This window comes from Monomorium pharaonis, unplaced genomic scaffold (genome assembly GCF_013373865.1).
Source record: "Monomorium pharaonis isolate MP-MQ-018 unplaced genomic scaffold, ASM1337386v2 scaffold_599, whole genome shotgun sequence".
Taxonomy (NCBI): domain Eukaryota; kingdom Metazoa; phylum Arthropoda; class Insecta; order Hymenoptera; family Formicidae; genus Monomorium; species Monomorium pharaonis.
Window position 1 is genome coordinate 1 of NW_023415911.1, and position 19,538 is coordinate 19,538.

The window sequence follows — 19,538 nt, forward strand, 5'->3', positions numbered from 1 at the left end:
TTATGTTGATAAATTTTAGGGTTCTATGTATAAGTCTCTGTGGCGATACAGTCTTTACGAGTGGATGATTACTTAGAGCCCTGAGCCCTTCGTATTTGTCTGACTCTTTTAAGTGCACAATATCAAAATCACTAGGATACATAGATGCTGCATTGTCACGCTGTATGATTCTCCAGTTCCTAACGTCAGCTGAATTTAATACCGCTCCTATGTAACTCTCTCGTGTGCTTGCTTTATAGTAACCATTGAATTTGATTATATACTCATTTTCAACTATATTAGAAGAAAATGTGACTTGAATTTCTTGAGTATCTCGACAGGAGTCTGATGCAAATGTTTCACATGGTAGAAATTCTGGGATACAATTGTTACTATTACGTCCTTTGGAGCTGCTGTTTGAGCGATCACAGCTTGACCCATAAGAAATGCAAAGCATGAGTAACAGGGAGACATATAGCGAGCATGTGTGTAGCTTCATACTATTGATTCTGCCTGAGAACTGTGCTTCATACTTAACCAGGGTCTTAGCCAGGATACCGAGCTGAGATGTGAAATATTAATACGTGACAACACGAGAGAAATATTTCTTTTTTCTTTATACAAAATATTCGTCATTCGATTACATATATTCTTTTTATATTCATGTATGGCATAGAGTTTTTTGTGATTGGTTCGTGGCGCAGCTTAAGATTAAATCTTCGGATTGATTAGCGATAGTTCAGGCGATAGAAAGTGATCCTGAAAGTAGCCTGAACGGTCGCTTGACTCTTTTACGAGCATTCCTCACATCCTAACCTCGCGTATCGTGGAAGTCTTCTGACGTAAAATGATTTGATACATTTTAGACAATCTTCAGAGCGCATTTTCAATTTCTAAGTACTTTACATCGTTGCGGAAGAGACCGATAACGCATCGATGTGAATGATTTCTGTTTGAACACAGCTTGTTAATAATCAAAATGTTGCGTATAACCAGGAGTGTCGGAAATGTCTATTTGTGTCCATTATGAAATATATGAATACATGTATAACGCAACACATGTAAAAACATCAGAACAGAGAAAAAGAGAGAGAGAGAGAGAGAGAGAGTGAGAGAAGGGGAGGGTAAGAGAATGGGCTGCCTGCGTTCAAAAACTTTTCCCGGGCGGCCATACTGGTAAAATGATTGCAAAAATGCAAAAAAATGGATGCATCGTTGCATTCCGATATTACTGCCAGTACTGAAAATCTATAGTGGCTGTGTTTCAAAATTGCTGTCAGAGTACTGAAAATCGATAGTGTACGTAACAGAAACTATAAGGGCTGGTCTACAATAAGTCGTTAGTCGTTGGTTATAAGAAATCTAACCAATCACAGTTGATCTTAGAGAAGAATAACCGAACATAGGCCGGTATTCATAGGCCGGTATTCATAGTCAAATCTTATTTCAAGATCGTCTCAAGCAATGTCTTAAGATGCTAATACGGCTCTGTGATTGGTTGATGGCATCTTAAGACAGTACTTAAGATGATCTTAAATATAAGATCCGACTATGAATACCGGCCATAGAGTGCGTTCGAGGAGACGCTATTAGCGCTATCAGCATCAGTTTATCCTTGTTTCACTTTTAATGAGTAATGAAGATGGACTGATGCTGGTAGCGCTAATAGCGTCTCCCCGAACGCACTCATAGTCAAATCTTGGGTCTGTTCGCGTCACATGCTCCGACATGCTCCTATTCACCCCAACGCATTCCAATACGTTGATTCCGATGACGCCAACCTATTAGAATGCGTTGGAGTGAGTAGAAGCATGTCGGCGCCTGGCGACGCAAACAAACCACTTATTTTAAGATCGTCTCAAGCAATGTCTTAAGTCTTAAGACATTGCTTGAGACGATCTTAAAATAAGTGGTTTGTTTGCGTCTTAAGATGCTAATATGGCTCTGTGATTGGTTGATGGCATCTTAAGACAGTACTTAAGATGATCTTAAATATAAGATCCGACTATGAATACCGGCCATAATTGGTTAAATTTTTTACGACCAACGACCAACGACTCATTGTAGACTGGGCTTAAATTTTCAGTACTGACAGCAATTTTGAAACATTAGGTTTGTTCTGGTTGCCTACACTTTTACACTTCTACGAAAAATATAAGTTCTTATTGGTTTATATTTTTAACCAGCCAATAAAAACTTATACTTTTCGTAGAAGTGTAAAAGTGTAGACAACCAGAATAAACCTTTTGGCAAAAGGGCTTTTGCCAGTGTACGTAAGAGCCTAAACACAATACCAGGCAACAGGCAATAGAAATAGAAATAATGAAAGAGAAAGAGAGAAAGGATCTTCTTCTCTCTTTTTCTCTTTCTTTATTTCTTGTTCCTATTGCCTGTTGCCTGGCATTGTGTTTAGGCCTTAACGGAAACTAATATAGATTTTCAGTACGGCTCGATTTTTGAATTCATTTGCAAGAGAAACGTATTCGCAAATTCTGTTCTTACAGAAAAGTTGAAAATTTATTGGCTATCGTATAACTTTTAACCAATAAACTTGCAATTTTTCTGTTAGAGCGGGTATTTGCGCATACGTTTTCTTGCGAATGAATTCAAGAATCGAGCCCCTGGCAGTAATAACTTAGTTCTAGTTTACACCGAGCACTTGATATGCGTATCAAGTAGTGAATTTAAGCTGATCAGCCAATGATTAAACACATTCACTAGTTATTTACTATTTGATACGCGTACCAAGTGCTCGGTGTAAACTAGGTCAATGACTACAGATCTGTTTTTTATTTCTGCACTGCTGCATTGGTGCAATGAGTTAGAATTAATGAGACAAATATTTTTTTTTTCATTCTAACCAGAGAGGAACCTAAGAGCGGCCACCGTGGCTTTTTTTGTGCGACCAATATTTGACTAGCATCAGCGCCAAACGTGGATGTAAAGAATAGAGCCCCTGGACGTGAAGAAATCGGGCATAAATGCGACAATTTTTTTTCTATGAGTTTTGGAACGAATACGAAAAGAAAGAGAAAAGATGTAAGAAGAGCTACTTTCGTGGTACTTGGTCTGTTCTTTCTAGCTGCACTGTTGCACTGGTGCAATAAGTTAAAATGAAAAAAAATATACTTGTCTTACTTTAACTTATTGCATCAGTGCAACAGTACTGCTAGAAAGAACAGACCAACTGTGTCCCACTAGGGACAGAAAACTAAAGGAAAAAAGAAGAAGAGTTTCTTTCTCTCTCTGACATCATCGTAGTAGGGAGAGTCTGACAGGGGAAATGATGAATCGACGCGAGGAGATGAGGAGAAGTGCTTCCCACTTCTCCAGCATTAAAAAGAGAAAGAAGGTCTTCTTATATCTTTTCTCTTTCTTTTCGTATGGATCAATGCTTATACAGCGGAATGTTCGGTTTATGCTTATTATGTCTATGGTGGTGACATACAATCAGACGGAAACTCGATTGGTCAATTTTCTTCTCGGACGGTTGGGTAAATTTTTGTTTGCTTCTGTCATGGCTAACGTGCTCTAGAGATACTATAACAGAGATTCGCCAATGTGCCGTCTTGGGGTAAAACCGGATATCGGATATGACGTTTTCGATGGCGGTTTACTCTGTTTTCTTTTGACAGGTGACAGGTGACAGGTTAGATCGGCTAGGCTTTCTCTGTCAGTTATATCTATCTTTCTCTCTCATACTTCCGGTTATACCCCAAGCGACGGGAGCCAATCAGAAATCGTTAACGCATTGGCGAATCTCTGTTATAGTATCTCTAACGTGCTCGATGTCAGCAGTGTCAGCACCAGCAGTAGATCACATCAGTCACAGCGTGTGGTAGTCAGCGGTGGTATACGGTGGTATACGGTACGGCAGTGTGTTGTCGTTCTCTGTTGAGGTACTTTCATAAAGCTGAGCATTCTAGCGGCGTGAAACATGGGTGACAATAATAATGGGCAGACGAGCGGGTGTACTCGACGCTACGGGGATAGACGTTGCTACTAGCGAGCTCGTTGCGTTCTCGAAGAGGCAGAAAGTCGAGGAGGAGAAGGCGGAGGCGGTGGTGATAGTGGTGGTGGTGGTGGACGAGGGGAAATCGAATATATGTGACGCGGGTGGCCCGCGTCGACGAGAATGGAGTCACGGCATCCGCGCAGACACCGTCTGCGCAGCGTCGTCGGGGTATGCTTGTTCCTCGCGCTGACCGGGATCGTCTACCTCGGCTACTTTTGTCCGGATCATGTATGCGCGTTGACGAATCGCGAGATCAAGGAGTCCGTTAGGCTATCCGAGAGTCTGTCCGTCGCTGCCGTGCCGCCTGTCATCGCTGCCGGGTCCGCCGCGTTGTCTTCCGTGTCTGTCGAGCTCGACAGGAACGGCCTGCTCTCGGTACATCCTGCCTTCAAGTTGCAGAGCATCCAAGGTAGTTTGGGCTACGATGATGTCTTCGCTAACGACACCTTTCAGTTTGACATCAACGCTCACGATGTCATGGTTTTCCTTCACATACAAAAGACAGGCAAGTATTATGGCTGTGTTTAAAATTGCTATCAGTACTGAAAGTCTGTAGTGTACGTAATGGAAACTATAGATTTTGAAACAGCCTATATTTTGATTGTTTTTTATCTTGTGTTTACTGTTTATATGTTGACTCATACATATAAAAAATAGAAACTCTTACTCTTTCTAATTGCTACTATTAGTTTTAGAGTTTATTTTTTAGAATTTAAAAGCAATTTAGTAACATCAAGTATATGCAAACTGTTTTGTTGAAACAGATATGTTGTGTTAAATTTTAATTTTTACAAGAAAAAAAGAAGTGTTGCAAAAATTTTGTTTTCCTAAAGAAATGAAAAGAAGAGTTTCCAATATTGTAAAAAATGAACCTAAACCAATATCACTCCCTCTTTATGTCTGATTTTGTGTTGTATATATGTAGTACTCAAATCATTACATTATTCATTAGGCATGCTTAAAACCCCAGGCCCTATCCTTAGAAAGAAGGAATAATTTAGGTATGCAGTTATTTAGTATGCTGGCATGCTCATATCCTTTGCACCTTGCTTCTCTTTGTATTAAAAAAAATTCCTTTATTAAGATGCATTTTGTTGCAACATATATTTGCAGTAAGGTTTCATATTTAAAAAGTCAACTATCACATGATATTGATAAATATATGATAAAAATTATTTGACAGATATATTAAGAAGGTTCTTTAGTCTTCTTACAGAATATAACATCTTGATAAAATTTTTTAAAGAATAACTTTATATTAATATGTAGGCATTACACACACACACACACACACACACACACACACACACACACACACACACGCGCGCGCGCGCGCGCGCGCGCGCGCGCGCGCGCACGCACGCACGCACACATTTTTTTATTTTAAGCTGGAGAACTTTTTTAAAATATATTTCTATCTAAATTTACTATCCAAATGTACTAATGCATGTAAATAATTTTTATTAATTTTGAATACAATTGATTTTATTATTATAAAATATATGTTGGTCGCACAAGATTTTTAACATTATCCTTACTTTGTTTATAGGTGGCACACTATTTGGTAAACATTTAGTGCGAGATTTAGAGCTACAGAGACCATGCTCGTGTCAACGACGACGCAAGCGTTGCTTCTGTTTCCGTCCAAATCGTAATGAAAACTGGTTGTTCTCGCGGTACTCCACTGGCTGGAAGTGCGGACTGCATGCGGACTGGACCGAATTGACGAATTGCGTAGATATGGAGCTCAATAAAATTGAAGGAGAAGGCATTAAACGCCGTTACTTTTACATAACTATTATAAGAGATCCCGTTGCAAGGTATCTCTCCGAATTTAGGCATGTGCAGAGAGGTGCTACATGGAGAGGTGCTCGCCACTGGTGTGGAGGTACTCAAGCGAATATACCCCAGTGTTACGATGGCTCCAATTGGAAAGGTGTTACTTTAGAAGAGGTAACGGCGCGCGCGCTGTTTCTTTTATTTGACATTGACTTTTTTAATTACAATGGCTTGTTTGCCGTGTTATATTTCTAGATACATGAAGGATAACATTTATTTACTTTCTTTATCAGGAAGGGACTTAGTTAACAATATTTTTTATTATTAAAGACATTTATTTGTAATCCTTAATCTAATAACTAATTAATTTCTACCATCTATGACGATTCTCTTTTTATCCACACAATATTTTCTTAATTTATTAGCTTATCTGATCTAAATACATTAAGATAAAAAAATTTTGTCTTGTCTTAAAAGTACCCTTTCTCTTCCTAATAGAATATCGTTCAGTTGCCAGCAATTAAAGAATGGTAATAAAACTCTTGGGTACTGACCAATCTGACAAATATTTATTAATATAATCGAGGAACACACGTTTCAGCTAGACAATTTCTGGCCCTTATCAAGTGTAACCTTTGTCAGTGGAAAGAGGGGATTGGAGGTTGCAAAGTGCGGACGTGCTTTTTAACACGTCTGCTGAACTAATAGTTCACATTTGAATTGACACTTATAGACATCTAATGTACTTAAAGTAACTTATACGAGATATTTTTATATATTTTTAATAAATCTAATTATTTATTGTGTGATCGGACGGGTGTAAAAATTGTTGGTTATTTATTGGTTCTTTGTAATTTCTAGTTACACTTGATAAGGACCAGAAATCATCTGGTCGAAACTGGAGTGTTCTTCAATTATATTAAAAAATATTTGCTGGATTGGTCAGTATCCAAGAGTTTTATTACCATTCTTCCTCTTCCTGTTAGATAACTCTCTTCTATAATAAACGTATTGTGGTTGCGAGTTGTTATCAATGAGCAAGAAAAACACATTAATCTGAATAATACTAGATAAAGGAAGAATACACACAACTATTTACACAGTTTAGGAAACTCGGTTAGGAAATTTAATAATGAAATTTATCATATATCTGTGCAGTTTATGGAATGTCCTTACAATTTGGCGAGAAATCGTCAAACTAGAATGCTGGCGGATCTATCTATAGTGGGCTGTTACAACTCTACTCTTAGCAAAACTGATAGAGACCGTCTAATTTTGGCCAGTGCTAAGCACAACTTGCAATTCATGCCTTTTTTCATGCTGACCGAGTATCAAAAGGTATGCGACACATTTCATTATTATGCGCAATTACTTTTTACTATTATCATTGTCATTACCACGCACGCACGCACGCACACACATTTTTTGCGTCCATTATGATTTTTTTATTACAACACTCGCACAGTGTTTGTTATACGAAAACATTTTTTTATCAATTGCTCCAAATTATTACAGTTAAAAATATTCGGAATAATTCAGGAAGTAATAGCAAATTTAGTAGACTAGTAAATGTTAAAGAGATCCTCCAGGTTAAAAAAGTGGAAGAAAAGTCTTTACTTGTATGATCTTTTGTTCATATACATCTTTTAACTAATAAGTTATTGACATCTCCAAAAAAATAACGACAACAATAGTAATAATAATAATAAACAATTAAAGTAATTAAAACAATTTGTTATAAAACATATTTTGTTATAACATTAAGAGATAATTATTGATGTGGAGAAAATTGAGGAAGAATTGTAATTTAGAATAATGATTTAAATATAGTAACAAATATTACGTGACATTGCCACATTTTCATTATTATATTAAATATTTAAAGAGTTTTATAATTCTTAAATATTTCATGCCCTTATACGAAATTGATATATGCGGTGATACTTTATTTTTTTAATTCTAAAAAATTCTTTAAATTTCATTCCTCTATATATATAGCTTTTTAAATTTTTTTATTTTATTTGATTAAATTACTTAAAACTCTTTTGAAAACTATATTATTTTAGACAATAAACGCTAAGCTAAGAAAATTGTCAAAACATTTGAAAAAAGAAATGCCTATATATTAATCATAAACTTTTTAAAATTTTATTAACGTTTTCTTATATTGCAAGAAAACTGAAGGAATTATTTTACTTGCTTTGCCAGTATTGTAAGCTATATAAAATTGTTATTCTTTGTTAAGTCACGTTCACGGATTGACTGCTTAAGAATAGATGTCTAAATATAAATATTTATGAGAGTTTTTCTTTTAATAACATCTGGTAGCGAGAGAGAGAGAGAGAGAGAGAGAGAGAGAGAGAGAGAGAGAGAGAGAGAGAGAGAGAGAGAGAGAGAGAGAGAGAGAGAGGGAGGGAGGGAGGGAGGGGGGAGTTTATTCCATAAACTACTTATTGTTGTTCTTAAAGTCGTATTTTTATTACGATTGTTCTATGCTTAAATGCAATCTGCAAATGTTAAGAAAACTTTTGTCTTCTATATAATTTTTTTACACTTTACATTTTTATTATGCTTGATAAATAATATTTTTTAATACAATAATCCTATATTCTCTCTTTTCAAGTCTTTTTATTTGGATAATAATTATTAGATATTTTTTTCCATATGGTTTTTATTATACGATTGATATAGCATTACAGACATAATTATTACAGATATTAGCTTTTTTTTAATATTATGAGTTATTATTATTGGTAAGTTGAAGTTGTTAACCTTGATCTCTGTTCGTGAATTTAATAACAAGAAATTGAATTTTGTAATAATACAGCAATTCAAATTATTATGAATATTGTTACAAATTTTTTTAAAATTAATGCTTTCAAAGAATTTATATAGAGCATAATGTTATCTCCTTCTTGGCAATGTAATGCTAGCGATTAAAGATTTTATTCTATAGAGCATAATGTAAAATATATTTTAGAATAATTGCATCGATCAATAAACAAATAAAACTTGATGTAATTACATTTTTAGTAAGTAAAAAATAACAGTTTATTAAAATTTGTATGAAAATGAGATAAAAAGTATAAGTTACTTACAATTAGAATTAGAATAGAATAGAACTTTATTCGCCACAGCCCTTGCGGGGTACAGTGGACTCCCGCTCCGTTTACGGTCTTTCTTTTCTTTCAAAGTACTACAAAGTATTACGCTACGCATACATTTTCGAGAGAGAGAGAGAGAGAGAGAGAGAGAGAGAGAGAGAGAGAGAGAGAGAGAGAGAACACTTCTTCCATTCAACCTCACATTCATACATTTATACTAGGGACCTCCGCTTCCGTTGCTCTAACAATTACATTACATCTTTCCATATTCATTCACTCATTGGCTTACTCTCCTTCCCTCTTCCCTCCAATACTTTCCCCTTCCACTACATCCTTCTTCCAGTATAAATTACTTTATAATGTATTATTTTGAAATTTTATTATTTTAGTATATTTTTTAGCAGTATTTTACTGGCGATTGTTTTGTAACTGGTACAGTGGCCATTTATATTTATACTTTTAAATAAGACGTATGTGTATAATATGTATGTGCGCGCGCGCGCGCGTACGCACGCACATACAATTGATAATTAAATGTTTTACATTATATTTCATATGCATATTAACGACAAATATACGAATTTAATTCACATACTAGGTGGGGCAGTACACTTTCGAGGAAACGTTTAAAATGCGATTTGCAATTGCGTTTGAGCAGCACAACGCTACGCTTAGCGCGGCTACTATGGCAACTCTCAGCGCGGAACAATTGGACGCCGTTCGTAGGCTCAATAGCCTAGACCTGGAGCTCTACGAATTTGCGAAGAATCTCGCTTTTCAAAGATTTAAACGGCTTAGAGATCGTGATCCACATTTCGTACAACGATTCCAACACCTCGGTGAATTGCCATCGAGGCAAAGTGCCACAGAATTCAATTGGGATTCTGTAATTGAAGATACCACGGATAACGAATGACGTGTGAGTATGTTGTTAAGCAATCCTCGACGCTTTGCGATTCGATATCAAGCATCATTACTGGATCTAAGCGTCTCAGGGAAGTGTCCTTGAAACAAAAAAATACTTTATATATTATATAAATCATCACTTATCTGCGTAAACCAAAAGCACAGAAATGTACTTGGACTAAGACCAAAGAAAGGTTCGAGAACCTTAACGTGATGAATCTGACAGTATCTTGACAGCAGCTTAAGAGTATAAAAAATGTGTCTAGGGCCTGGTTTCTAAACATCTCCTCGAAAAAAATTTAACTAAAAAGCTTATAGTATCCATAACATAAACTACAGCTTTTTAGTAAAATTTTCGATGAAAAAGTTTTGAACATAACTTAAAAATGCAAATAATTTCTTCTATTCTAGATTATTGGCATCAAGCATTTTCTCATTTTAATTTGGCTATTTAGTCACATGGAAAATGTGAATATTAAAAATACACGAGAGAAGAATTTCAATTTAAAGAATAATAGAAAAAGTTGACTTTGAATAGAAGAAAATATAGAATAATAGAAGTCGATTCTAGCAATCGCAAAGATTGTTTATCATGAAATGCTCGCAAATTATCTATAAACATTCTTCGATATATAAGCAACATATCTTTGCTTACAATTTTACAGGTAGTCGTAAAATTACTGATTTTTTTACATTTATAACTTGTCTGCAAATTATTGCCATATATGCCAAATAATGTTTTTTCTAACATTAATTTATACATATGTATATCTTTATGCCGATTTATTCATTTTTTATATTCTTTTTGTATGAGCTCTATATACAGATATTTGTTTTTATTTATCTTTAATGTAAATTTTTTACATAAATATTGTTATAACACGCTGCTATAATATAATGTTTATACAATCAAATTCATATATATTATATAACTTATTACATTATATACAGATAATTTTTTTACAGCAAAAAATAAGAAAAATAGCATCTTTTACAAAATGAAAATTAATGTTTATTTCATATTATTATTTGTAAAATCTTGATTCTGCATTTCCAAAAATATCTCTTTAGCATAAAGTTTCTATTCCACATCTCTAATAGAAAATTGTTGTGAATCACCTTTGTATACGGATCAATCTAAACTACTGACAATTTATTCTTAGAAATCTTTATAAAAATTACTTTGCATTAAAAAATTACACGAATCGGAAGAATCACAATTTGAAATTAAAAAAATATGTTGAATAATTATGATATTAATTTTTTAAAATATTTGTTATATTAAATTTACAAATATAAATATACTGCTAATTATTGCACAAGATATTCTAGTTACTTATAATAAAGAGATCGTGTTTTAAAAGATAAAGAAGACATATGAGATCTCAAGTTATATTATTCATATTGTCATTTAAGAAAAGCAGGGATAGCAGGGGCAACGGCAATTTTTCAACATTTGGTACATTTTATGCATTATACAGTTTTTTGTATCATTAAAACATGTTTGTAATTAAAAAGTAGATATCGAATTTTGTAAATATATCTGAAAGTAATATTTTTAATCAAATTATTTGCGGCATAATTGAAACGATATTCACATTAGCCTTGTATGGAAATGTTTTGTATTGTTCAAGAGAAAAATGCTAACTATGGTAAGCCATATGCTAATCGATATATACGTATCTTTACGAAATGGAAATGTCTGAAAATGGGGAAAAAAGGATTTCATCTTTCATCGTTGTTTTGCTATTGTTATTGTTCGAGAGATTAGATCATTTAACGGCCTTACATTCAATTTATTTGTATAGTGCTACTGTTCATTAATTATAATATTTTGCTTTAAGCAGTGTTCAACTTTCAAATAATTACATTGTATGTCGAAAGTTCCGCCACTTAACACACACACACACACGCGCGCGCGCACGCACGCACGCACGCACGCACGCACGCACATACAATAAAATTATTTAAATTGTTTTATCGCAGGCCTATATAATTTAATTAAGTGACGGTATAATGCATCAGATGATGTGATTATTTGTATAATAGTCAGTGCTACTTTGACAGATGTAACACTGAGACTTTATATGTAATAAAAGTGCAATAAGGCGACTGCGATCGAATGGGTTACCATTATAACTATCTTATATCATCCAGTCATAAAATAAATGTAATACAGCTGTTAGAATTGTGTAGTGTTAATAACTAGTTAATAATAGATCACAAAGGCTCTCTTGAGGATGGTCTTTCGAATGAATACAATATATACGTATCTAGTAAGTTATATAAGAAACAGAGTGCCATAAAAATCTTGTATTTAAGAAGAAAGGATCTGCTAAAAATAGTTATGTTACATCTAATACAATAATAAAGATTTCATTATATGGCAAATAATATAAGATAATAATTTAAAATTACATTGTTTCAATCGAATGACCTATTTGTATGGTATAAATGCATAAGTTAAGCGTGTGACATTAATGATATTAATAATTGTTTACAATTAATATTAAGGACCAAAGATTTGATATGTTTCAGCAAGTATTGAAGCTTGCAGCACAAACAATCGTAAGAAACTTTTTATACTCGTTATTTGAAGAGTTCATTGCATCGATGATAAGCGCTAGCGGTTACTTTAACATTTATCCTTTTAACTCATCATTTTTCATATTACGATTAAAGGCGTTTATCTAACTGTGATCGATTCTTATGTCGAATAAAAAAACATTTATGAAAATTTAATTTTTATTACATGCAATAGTATGCGGTTTATTATGGAACAAAATTTTGTAAATCGGATATATATATATATATACCTGAGCTCAACATACATATGTTTGAAAAATGTATTTGTGTACACAATAATTGAATCATTTTAACCGTTTGTATTTGACTGACGATGACGATGCAAAAAGAGACGCAAATTTTCAATATGTTAGAAAAGTTGAAACGTTAGCTTTAATGTTTAATACGACATTTATAGCGAGAGAAAGGAATTATAAAAAAGAGAGAGCTAACGAGATGCCATGACACTAGCCTAATAAAGCGAACAATAGGCCTAAAGCCGTCGGTACCTTATTTAAGCCAGTGTATATACCATACCATTTTAATTTAAGGTTAATAAATCATTATGTATACAATGCCTACATGTATGGATATATATATATATATATATATATATGTAAAACACAAATTGTACACACATATTTATGATTACATCTATTATACAATTATACAAAGGTATGTAGAATTATTGTAATATACACAGATCGGAATAGAGTTAAATCTAACTCACTCGAAAGTTTAAACGTTGTATATATAAACCCTTTAATTTATATAATAAATCTAAAGAATTCACTTTCATTTATGTAAAATCTGCTTATCGTGAATCTCTGTTCTGTAGAGATAGATCGAAAAATAGATACAAATTTTCATATCGTTAGGCAAATCGCTTATATCACGTTTTTTGGTTAAATATATTATCATGCAATTGTCATGACAAATGTTTGTGACATTATTTCTTAATACTATGCTGTTGTGGTTTGCTGTTCGTTATCATTCTTTTCTTAACGCATTCAACTTGAACTTTTAATTTGGCTCAATGTTTAACGAAACTCGAATTGGAGGAGTGTCAATTTTGACAATACAATAACAATTTTGCTTATATCGCTCTGCTAAAGCAATGATTGTTCCAGCATTATTTTCTCGAAGCCCATCGGTGGAGTGTGAATGAAATTTTCTAGAATCAAGTCCAGGATGGCTCCATCATCCACTAAAAATTAAAATACTACACGTTATACTTATAAAAATCGGTTGTCTCACAAAAGATTATTTATTCATTAAAACAATAAATACCATATAGCACTGGGTAAATTCGTCCTTTTACACCTATAACTGGTGCATTCATGGATTCTCCATTCAAATAAAAATTTAACTCTACATGATCGTAAGATACTCCCTAAAAAAAATTTTTTTTGATTATTCATACAACACATGCACAATATTTTTAAAAAATTAAAAATGTATGTTTCTTTTTTCTTATTTTTCGAGTTTTGTTGGGTCGAGTTTTTCTTCTAAATGTTTCAACTAAATGCCAGTTTGTCAACGTACAATGACATCTCCTTCCTGTACGGGGTTTTGAATCTTGTGAAGCTCTTGTTCGTTGTGCCTTATGATACCATCGGAATCGAGCGCCCAGCTTTCCGAATCTTTTCCACCTACAACGATATTAAGATCCGTTTCTCTCCTAGCCAGTCCGATGCCCCATACACCGCCCTGTTGTATTTTCACCTCGAAATAACTTTTATTCTGGACAAGAGGAGCATTCGTCAAGGCACCGCCACTTCCACATATTCTTAGACCATTTTTCACTATAACTACCTCATTTCCTGTATAAAATCAGCAGCAAAATTTCAAATTACATCTTTTATATCCAAGTATTTTAGTAAAAGCTGAAAATATACACTATATCGCTCAAAAGTTCCCATATGCATATTTTTTCGCATTTCATGAAAAGTACGAAAAAGGTGTTGAAAGAATTTCGAAAAAATTGTTGTGCGACTTTTATGCTATTAAATAAATATTTTCCTCTTCACTTTTTTTCATAAAGTATTTCCTTAATTAATCAAAAATATTTTATATGAAAACTGACACAAGTTTAATATCATTTATTGAAATTGTGCCAATTTAAAAGAGCATATTAAAGTTTAGAACGTTTTATACTTTTTTTAAATTTAGTTTTCAATTGATATTTTACAGTGTTTTAATAAAAAATATTGAAATAACCAATTTTCATATATATATACACATACTTTTTACACACACGTGTGTAAAAAGTATTTTTCAGATTCACAAGTGGACCTGGACGTAGATATTGAGAAGATATGGCATATTATCGGATGGTTTAAAACAATTTTTGAAGCTTTTACTGTTATAGAATTATTGTAGCAATATTATTAAGGTTGCTTTTATCTTCAATGCACACATGCTAAAAACCAATAATCCGTTAAACATTAGGATATAAATATATTTTTATGATTCTATTAAAGATAGTTTCATAGGAACAGCAAAGTCTTTAACAATAGAAGAAATTATTTGAGATATTTTACAGAGATACATTTAATTTTAAAAATAATGTTTTATATCGTTACGACAATTACCCATGTGAGTTGTGTCTAAGGCAATGGGATTTCGTTCCCGCTTTGGTGCTTGAGTCACAGTAAAGCCAAGGCCATCAAAGCAGTTTCTCAGGCAGCAGAACATTGTCCGTAATCGTCGGAGGTTTTACAGCCCAGATAATCAAATCTGACAAAAATAAATTTTATAAATTTTAATATAGATGCTAGCAAAAATATAATAGAATCCATTAATATAGATGCCAGCAAAAATATAATGGAAAACAGACTACAACAGCAGATGACTTGCGGTAGTTAAGCGACTCTGTCGTCTCACAATCATTCAAATAATTATAATTCGTTAAATGTATGAAACGATAGATTTCGTTTGGTTTCTGTGTGCTGATAATTCGCTATCAAATTATTATCAGCAAGACAAAAGCTCAGATGTAAATAATGCCAGATCTATCGTGATCTGTTGCAATAACTGGATACAAATGTGTTCAAATCTACTGCCAATTTGTTAATCATATCGCGGGCAGTTTGCTTGTTGGGAGGAGGTCGTTTAGAGATTCGATAGATTCGGTGAACACGACATCGTAAATTAGAAGAGATGTGACTTTTCCTCTTCTACTCTTTTCTTCTTCTGTTGGGATGGTCCGAGTTTTTTGTTGCAGAGATGCGTAAAAACCATTCAATGTGAATGGTTACACACCGCGATTGGCGAAAACCCAAGATACCATTTAAATTTATGTTTAGCGGAATCTCATACAAATGACACTTTCTCACCAAGAGATCGTAATCAGCGTGAAAGACTTCAATGGCGCAATCTTCGCATGGTGTTTCATTATTTCGTAACTCTCTCGCGTTTAGCGTTGAAAATAATTTTAAAACACTCAAAGGATTCTTTGGTTCCTTCGAACAACGTAGTCTGCGTTTTGAGGTTAGCTCAGGTTAGATTTTATGGTTGTGTTTCGATTGGTTCCGATATTACTGCCAATACTGAAAATCTATAGTTTCTGTTACGTACACTATAGATTTTCAGTACTGACAGTAATATCGGAATACAGCGTATAACACAAATGGAGATCCACAATCCACATCATAATGTATGGCGCGCATTTAAGAAAATTTTCTCTTTTTTTCACATAATATGAGAAATATCACGATTAAATTTTAATAGAGTTGATAATAACTTAAATTGTAATTGTTACTTAGAGTAATAAAAAAAATACGATTAATTAAAAATAATATATTAAAATAAATTAAAAAAATTTTTTATTTAATGTCGAGTTACATGGTTCAACTTTAATTCTTTGTTCATGCAAATATTAATGTTCATTTGAATTAATTTTATAGTTTACAATTCTATTTCAATTTTTGGCATCATTTATTATAAACAATATTTTTCAATAACAAATTGTCATTTCTATTGCTTAAATTTTACTTATTATTTTAGAGAATAACAATGTCTAAAAAAAGTGCTCTGCTGTCTAGATACACACACACACACACACTACATATAACGTATACATCATACAAGTATTAAAAAAAATATATGAATAGTCACACGATTCTGTTCTCTTTTAAGCTAGAGAATCTTCTTAAATTAAACGTTGCAAGAATGAGAAAAATCTTGTATAAATTTCCACATTTTATTCTACTCTTTTCCTCTCTTAGATTTTACTAGTCTTACATTCATCTATAAAAAATGGAACTAAATATTTTAACAAAAAAATATTTAGCAATGTTTCTTGTATCATAAATTTAGCATTTAGGTAGACCATTTCGCAAATTCAATATCATTGATATAGGAATAAAATATATGTATGCAATAATTTTCCAATGTTATATATATATATATGAAACAACTCTTTTCTTTTAGTACCAAAATGGTATTTATTTTCTTATATTATACAACAAAATATTTTATTTATATCCGACTGGGATACAGCATCTGCAACAAAAAACAATTTGGATGAAACATCTTTGTGTATTTATATAAGAAATAACATTATATTACAAAAAATGATTTATTTTAATAATCACTCAAGAGATATTTTATACTTTATTCTTATTCACATTTTAATCTAAAATATCTCTGTAAAATACTTTTTAATACTCCTTCATATTTCAATAGTTATGTGTAGAATAATTAGAATTATGTAAAAAAATTACTTTATTGGAAAAGTAATGGCTTCCACAAAAACTTAAAAAAAATTAAAATTGATTTTAACAATATTTATATAAGACATTACAGTTTAATATAATTTTACAAGTAGTTTTTAATCCATATTAATTTTAATAAAATAATTATCTTGTACAGCAAATGTAAAGTCACAATTAAAATTCTTTAACTTACAATCCTGATACGATGGCCCATAGCTTTAGCTGGCAGATTTCTCTTAAATTTAGCACGCACCGATCCACTTGCACCATGTGGGCGAGTGACTTTGCCCCAAATGGCTCTAACCTTTGTTTTCTTTGTAGTCTTTCCAGGCACTGGCGTTTTGTTTTTAGCCTGAAATTTTGTACAAAATTTACCTATTGATATTCTAATAGAATAGTTTAAATAAGTTATATTTTTTCTCTTCTAAACAGCTGTATATTTAAAGAGATTCTCCAAACATTTTACACAAAAATTATGTGAATTAAAATAATATTAATTAAATTTTGTAAGTTTATGATTATAACATAAGCATACCTGAATTTTTTTAATTTAATAACATTTAAAAATATAATTTTCGAGTTATTTTCATGAAAAATTTTAATAAATATCATTCAACTCGTTCATGGTAGCAATTAAAAAACATTTTTAAGTTATTATTTTTATGGAAACGGTGTGATATTTGTTACATAAATTAAATCAATTTGTCTTTATTTTAAACGATTTATACAGAAATAGTCTTACTTTATACACATAGACACATCGTTTTCCTACATAGAAATCTGAATCTTTCTTTGTGCCAGCTCCTTCAATCTTGAGCAGGGCAGTATGCTCGTGTTGATTGCGTAATCCACGTTTATATCCGGTAAAAATCGCCTTAGCATACAGACGCCCATGTCTCTTGAAGGGTCTCTTCCTCAGTGTCGTTTCCTCTGGAGCACCTTCCTTCGTCTTGGGTGCACTTTTCACTTTGCTCGTCATTTTCTAATAAAAAATACAATAACAAGATAAAAGCATCAACATCACAAGAAGAGTTCTCTGATAAAAATGGCAGATAAAAGAAGAAAAGATAAAAAAATTATTTGTACCACGTTTCACTCATGTGCACTAACAAACAGCAATGTCAGGTATATTAACCGCCCGAGTTTAGAGTGTAGCTTTCTTTCCCTACATTGGAAAGAAAGACACACTTTTGAACGTAAAATAAGTCACACGGACGAAACACTTTGAGGTTATAACATATAAGTAATGGATAGTACTTGTTCCAACCATACGAATTTGTTACATATGTAAAATTAAGTATATTTTTTAATGCAACGATTGAAAAGCATGTGTAAACGTAATATTTTAACGAGCCTACAATTTTGATGTCACACCGCAAACGATAACTGCACATAAAACGAATCATGGTAATCCGCAGGAATCTCAAAATATTAAGCAAAATATAACAAAGCAAATACTTGAAAAGTTGTTTGAAACAACGTCACAAAAAATGGTTCTATTATTTAGATAAAAAATTAATTATATGTATCAAATTTTTACTTTTAAATAGACAAATCCTCCGTCGCAAAGGAGACCATACGTTTTCCACAAACTAAGAGAAACAAGAAATCAGCACTGCGTTCGAAAACATCACTCAGGATCTGCGTTCGAAAATTCGGCATGGGTAGCTAGAGTCCCTAAAAAGAGTATGGACAGTCTTGTCTAGATTTTTATTGGCTTTGAAGTAAAATGGCGGAACCAATCAGATCCCTTCTTTGAGTACAAAGCGCGCGGTAAAATTTAAATTTGAGAAATAATTTTGAATAAAATACTCATTATATTTGATTGTAATTTTATTAAAATTAATAAAAAAACATATATCACTTAATAATAGAATGTCTTGTAAATAGAATAAAAGAACATATTAAAAAAGCATATAAAAAAACATATAATAAAAGAAAAAAAACATATAAGAAAGAACATATACTACTTAAAATATATATTACTTAATAACAGAATATCTTGCCATGGTTGCAATACTATATATAGGGGCTTTTAAGTATTTTTTAACAACCGGACATGTTTTTTACAAAGTGATAATATTTAAATTATTGGTAAACGTAATGATTTATGAAAAGGTTAGAATGTTGCTTTTATATTTCACAGTGTTTTACATATCTGCTTTTAATTGTTCTTAATTTAAAAAATTTAAATCATAATGTATAAACATACTTTTGCAGTAGACAAATAAAAAACCAAATGTTTTATATTTGATATAATACAATTTTATATAATGTGTACAACTAGCTGCTGTTGTATACTATCAACACCATTTTGCTTCAAAACCACATATGTAGAATTGTTTGGGACAAAAGTTGGTTGTCTCGACGAGGCGCATATTTCATCTCCTACAAACTTTGTCGTAAAGTCGACGGTTTACGAGATACGGCGTTTTTTCGGTGTATCTCCGCAACCAAGCGTTCTAGCGAAAA

The 19,538-nt window shown here is 32.5% G+C and overlaps 3 protein-coding genes across 3 annotated transcripts; 1 reads left to right on the forward strand and 2 right to left on the reverse strand.

The window, feature by feature from the left end:
• Window positions 1-3,749: 3,749 nt before the first annotated feature.
• LOC105837742 (heparan-sulfate 6-O-sulfotransferase 1) lies at window positions 3,750-9,896 on the forward strand. The gene is made up of 4 exons (XM_012682783.3): window positions 3,750-4,499; window positions 5,544-5,947; window positions 6,932-7,111; window positions 9,476-9,896. The coding sequence occupies exons 1-4, from the start codon at window positions 4,115-4,117 to the stop codon at window positions 9,791-9,793; spliced, it is 1,287 nt and encodes a 428-aa protein (XP_012538237.1). The 5' UTR covers window positions 3,750-4,114; the 3' UTR covers window positions 9,794-9,896.
• A 1,268-nt stretch (window positions 9,897-11,164) lies between these two features.
• Window positions 11,165-15,980, reverse strand: LOC105837741 (SPRY domain-containing protein 7). Its single transcript, XM_012682782.3, has 5 exons — window positions 15,687-15,980; window positions 14,943-15,087; window positions 13,894-14,171; window positions 13,639-13,741; window positions 11,165-13,555 (listed from the first exon to the last, which is right to left on the reverse strand). The coding sequence occupies exons 2-5, from the start codon at window positions 15,043-15,045 to the stop codon at window positions 13,458-13,460; spliced, it is 582 nt and encodes a 193-aa protein (XP_012538236.1). The 5' UTR covers window positions 15,046-15,087; window positions 15,687-15,980; the 3' UTR covers window positions 11,165-13,457.
• Window positions 15,981-16,771: 791 nt separating this feature from the next.
• Window positions 16,772-18,731, reverse strand: LOC105837743 (60S ribosomal protein L35a). Its single transcript, XM_012682784.3, has 4 exons — window positions 18,607-18,731; window positions 17,809-18,048; window positions 17,260-17,418; window positions 16,772-16,854 (listed from the first exon to the last, which is right to left on the reverse strand). Exons 2-4 carry the CDS (start codon window positions 18,043-18,045, stop codon window positions 16,831-16,833), a joined length of 420 nt encoding a protein of 139 aa, XP_012538238.1. The 5' UTR covers window positions 18,046-18,048; window positions 18,607-18,731; the 3' UTR covers window positions 16,772-16,830.
• Between the last annotated feature and the right edge of the window lie 807 nt (window positions 18,732-19,538).

Bases quoted from the DNA above. Each gene is read 5' to 3' on its own strand.
- LOC105837742 (XM_012682783.3), top strand. From the start codon at position 4,115: ATGGAGTCACGGCATCCGCGCAGACACCGTCTGCGCAGCGTCGTCGGG. The intron at 4,500-5,543 runs GCAAGTATTATG...CTTTGTTTATAG, and splicing joins CCTTCACATACAAAAGACAG to GTGGCACACTATTTGGTAAA. The intron at 7,112-9,475 runs GTATGCGACACA...TTCACATACTAG, and splicing joins TGCTGACCGAGTATCAAAAG to GTGGGGCAGTACACTTTCGA.
- LOC105837743 (XM_012682784.3), bottom strand. From the start codon at position 18,045: ATGACGAGCAAAGTGAAAAGTGCACCCAAGACGAAGGAAGGTGCTCCA. The intron at 17,419-17,808 runs GTAAGACTATTT...ACAAAATTTCAG, and splicing joins GATGTGTCTATGTGTATAAA to GCTAAAAACAAAACGCCAGT. The intron at 16,855-17,259 runs GTAAGTTAAAGA...TTTTTGTTGCAG, and splicing joins TGGGCCATCGTATCAGGATT to ATGCTGTATCCCAGTCGGAT.
- LOC105837741 (XM_012682782.3), bottom strand. From the start codon at position 15,045: ATGTTCTGCTGCCTGAGAAACTGCTTTGATGGCCTTGGCTTTACTGTG. The intron at 14,172-14,942 runs GTAATTGTCGTA...GATTTTATACAG, and splicing joins CTTAGACACAACTCACATGG to GAAATGAGGTAGTTATAGTG. The intron at 13,742-13,893 runs GTACGTTGACAA...AATTTTTTTTAG, and splicing joins TACAGGAAGGAGATGTCATT to GGAGTATCTTACGATCATGT.